The following is a 4222-nucleotide window of genomic DNA, read 5'->3' on the forward strand; positions in this document are numbered from 1 at the left end:
ACAACAGAAATACATTCTTTCTTTGGTTCTGGAGGCTAGATGTCCGATCTCAAGCTTCTTCCAGTGCTCTGGGGGGACAGACCCTTCCTTGTCTCCACCGGACTCTGGTAGGCGCACACACATTTGGCCTCGGGCAATATGCCTTCTTCCTCGGCCTCTGTCTATGTGTTGGCTTCTTTTCTGTGTCTCTACTTGACTTTCTCCTCTGCATGTATCTCTGTCCACATCTCCCTCTTATCATGGCACCAGTCATACTGTATTAAGACCCATCCTAATGACCTTATTTCAATTTGATTGAATCTATAAAACCCCATTTCCCAGTAAGGTCACATTCACAGGTAAAGGGGTTAGGACCCCAACATAGCTATTGTGGGGACACAGTTCAGCCCATGACAGAACTTTCTGGAAGTTTTTTGGTTTACTTCCAAATATGGCGGTATGGGAGAGTTTAAGAAAGTTAACGAAAGAAGATATGAAGGGACTTCAAGGTAAAACTACCTTTTGGACAAACAGAAATAAATATTTCTTACCTACCACTTAGCTTGACTCATTCTCTCCTTCCTGGCCTACATGGAGTCCAGAGACAAAGTTTGCAGAGCACATCTGGAGGCAGAGAATTTGCTATGAACGTACCTCCAAACCAGTTGAGGAAAGGGGCTAAGAGGAGGAGACTGGGTGTCTGGTAGGTCTGGGGACCAACACTGCCATTACTGAGATGTGTGACTTTGGCCAACCTAACCAACTGGTCCGAGTGCACTTTTTCTCATCTAGTGAGGAGGTAGTTAACAATGTGTACCTGTGGGGTATTTTTATAAGGATTACTTGAGACAAAGTATGTAAAATGCATGTAAGAGTGCAATAATTCAAGCCCTAAACATGTTGCATATAATTATTTCTCTGGACCCTCTAGTAGGATATGGATTTCACCTTCTGTGTGTTGTAATTCGTTAAAACACTAATTCAACTGTTTAATAATTTTTAAAGTATTGTAGAATATAAACATGACTGTTAGAATTCATGGGATCATAATTTTTATAAGAAAATCTGTTGAAAAGTCTATTTTATTCGATGTGAATTCAGAAAGTAAATGGGATAAACAACACTTAAAGCTGTTTTTTTTTTCTTTTTCTTTTTCTTTAGTAATACTTAAATCAACAGTAGCAAACAAAAGTAATTTATCATGGGACAAGTATTTCTCTAGAGGTATCGTGTCAGTTTCTTGTTCCCTGTAATTTTGAGAAACAGTGTTATGGTTTTTTTCAATTTCCACTTTCTTGGGCTACATTATATGAATGACAAATACCATTTCATTGTGATCTTTATTCTGTCAGATAAGAAAGACAAGCTTTGCAAAGTTCTTTTGAAATAAATTATTTCCAGAAGAAGAACATAAGTGAATTTTAAAATTATAAATTATTACCCCTATTGAAAAGGCTAATTTAGTCTAAAACATAAAATTATATTCATTCATGATGTTTCAAAAGGTACTTATTAAAAAAGATACATTCTGACTGTATTTTGTCCTGAGGAAAAATTAAATTTGTCAGAAGAGGGATATGCTTTTGTAGATAAATAATTAATAAAGAGAAAAGCTTTGCGCATCTATCAGGGGCTATAGAGAGGAATTTTAGGATGCAGAAAAATCTAGCAACTCCTATTACCTAATTCTGTTTGAGCACATTAAGATGTCATTGGTATTCTCTGCATTCTCTGAAGCCAAAATTGCTTTGAGCTGAAGGATACAGTCGTCTTTCCCAGAGCGATGTGTTCTACCAATTTTCTTCTTGTTTTTGCATCTCTTCACTTGGAATACAGAGCTATTCATGACACAAAGAAAAGAGAAAATTCATCTGCTATTAGGAAAAATCCTTTAGATACTTAGTAGTTCCATTTTTCATGGCAAATAGGTTATATTCTTGATTCAAAAAATACATACTTCTTTATTCTCATTTGAGAAAAAAAGTTTCTTGGCATTTGCTTTGATTTCTTGACTTAGGGATTATGGAAAGATTTTTTTTTTCCTCCTGAAAATCACCGATTTTCCTTTGCCAAAAAAATCTTAGGTGACACCACATTACCTTTTTTGAAAGGATATTGTTAGGAACACACGAAGCTCAAAACTAAATAGTGTGCTTAGGGTCCTGTGACCCTCTGGGTTCAGAGGTGAACAGGTTCTTCCCGTTCTTTTTCCCAGAATCTCATTTTCATGATCAGTAGTCTGTGCTCCATGAAGGCAGGGAGCACGCCTATCTCGTTTACTAGCACAGTGCTCACACAAATTTGAATCTTAAAAAAGTATAATTTACATCTGTTCTCTATTTAAGGGCAAGAATGCCTGAGCAAAGCTAAATTATCTTTAAAAATCATTTTTGTAAGTAACTTTATTTGGAGCCCATGTAGGAATAACAGAATATTGGATTACTTAGTTACCTACAGTGTACCTGACTTTTGAATTCATTCTTCCTTCTTTTTGGGGGGGGCTCCCCTTCTTTTTTTCTTCCCTTCTCCCTTACCCTCCGTCCCCTCCTTCATCCTTCCTCCCATCCCCAACTCTAGAAAAGATGCTATGGACTGAAAAAAGCCCCGGCTGAAAGGACTGGACTGCCTTGATTGACTGACGTGGGGTAGATGGGGAAAGGGGTTAGTAGACCATGTGTATCTGGGCAGCAGAGGCTGCAGCCCAACCTGTGGTTTTAATGACCCGCACGCAGGGCAAAAAGCATTTGCACAGTGTTTGTTTTCCTGTCTTGCACTTAAAAATAAGCTCTATGGGAGTAGCATGGAAAACGTTTGCTGTTTTTCCCTTTTTTTTAAAAATTGCTTTTGTTTAAAATTTGATCTCCTTAACTACTGTAAACATAGCCTATTTTTGTGCTTTAAGATACTGAGTGGAAAACTCCATGTGTGTTGCAGGACTGTTTTGGAAATATTTGGTCAAATGTGTGTTAATTTGGCTGTAATGGCACTTAAAGCAAAGAAACAAACAAAGCTGTGAAAATGACCTTGGAGCATTATCTTTAGTTACTTGAAGAGTTTCTAGTTTTTTTAAAATACAGTTTATGTTAAAAATAATTATTATTAATTTGGAGGAGACAGTGTCTGAGAAAACAGTTTCTTTTGGCTTTTCTTTTTGTGGCCATTGTGAGTGATTGCTTGTTTTCCTTTCATTAGTTTCACATTCTTCCTTTGTTCTAAAACTCAGTCTGACATCGCCCCGACGACTGGAGAAGTCCTGCTACAAGGACAACGGCTGTCACCGCGTTGGGCGCCCGCGTGCGGCGGGGCGCGTGGGGCGTTAGGGCCGTCCAAGGCCGAGGCTTCAGCTGCGGACGCGAACGCCGGCAGCAGTGCCCGCAGCCCCAGCGCCCAACGCGGACTGCATCTCCCCTTCGCACCTTTGCCGGCGTTCTCTCCTCCCCCCGCAGTCAGACTCCGGCGCGGGCTCCATCCGGGAGGCAGGTGGGGCCTTCGGGAAGAGCGAGCAAGCTGAAGAGGAACGACACTTCCGAGCACGCACCAAAGAACAACTGGCAACCTCGAAGAAACACCATGAAGAGGAAATCACCCATCACAGAAAGGAAATGGAACGTCCGCAGAAAGAAATTGAGCGGCACAAGAAGAAGATCAAACATCTGAAACATGATGATGAGGATTAAACATACACACTTCCCACAGCACAGCTACATATCATTGCCCGCTGCTATGGAAGCAGAGTTGTGGTTTTATTAATATCTTATCTGTGTACTGCCAACAGATTATAATAAATTGTCATCAGTGGAGAAAAAAAAAAAACTCAGTCTGACATCTAGCTTTGACAATCATGGTATGTTTTATTTTCCTGAGGGGAGAATATCTTATAATGCTGTTTAGTTTTGTACTATTGGTGGGTTGGTGAATTTTTAAACTGTGTGCTAACTGCAATAAATTATATGAACTGAAAAAAAATCTATAATATTCAATTACTGACACCAACTGAGCAATAGTTGAGTATAGGGCCAGTAAGTAAAGGACTGCGCGTGTTTTCCACGTGTAAGAAGTGGGGAAAAAGACCATTTTAGACTCCTGAAGGGCTCAGGTTGTTATACTACATAATAGCAGTCAAATTCACTAATTGCCCCTCACTTGATAAAATTGGACAGAGGACATACATTCCATTGGAGGGCCAATGACCTATGAAGGATAGTAAATTCTTGAACAACTCTGTACAAGACCCTGTAGATAG

General features: G+C 39.5%; 1 protein-coding gene across 1 annotated transcript; it reads left to right on the forward strand.

The window, feature by feature from the left end:
- The first annotated feature begins 438 nt into the window (after positions 1 to 438).
- LOC112840219 (ATPase inhibitor, mitochondrial-like) lies at positions 439 to 3945 on the forward strand. Its single transcript, XM_073904054.1, has 3 exons — positions 439 to 488; positions 3228 to 3325; positions 3418 to 3945. The coding sequence occupies exons 1-3, from the start codon at positions 439 to 441 to the stop codon at positions 3654 to 3656; spliced, it is 387 nt and encodes a 128-aa protein (XP_073760155.1). The 3' UTR covers positions 3657 to 3945.
- Positions 3946 to 4222: the final 277 nt, after the last annotated feature.

Source organism: Callorhinus ursinus, unplaced genomic scaffold (assembly GCF_003265705.2).
Source record: "Callorhinus ursinus isolate GAN/ISIS: 27379988/994484 unplaced genomic scaffold, GSC_fseal_2.0 scaffold19, whole genome shotgun sequence".
In the NCBI taxonomy this organism is placed as follows: domain Eukaryota; kingdom Metazoa; phylum Chordata; class Mammalia; order Carnivora; family Otariidae; genus Callorhinus; species Callorhinus ursinus.

Coding starts and splice junctions, on each gene's coding strand:
- LOC112840219 (XM_073904054.1), top strand. CDS start 439: ATGGGAGAGTTTAAGAAAGTTAACGAAAGAAGATATGAAGGGACTTCA. Junction 489..3,227: donor AGATATGAAGGGACTTCAAG/GTAAAACTACCT, acceptor CGACGACTGGAG/AAGTCCTGCTACAAGGACAA. Junction 3,326..3,417: donor CCAAGGCCGAGGCTTCAGCT/GCGGACGCGAAC, acceptor GTTCTCTCCTCC/CCCCGCAGTCAGACTCCGGC.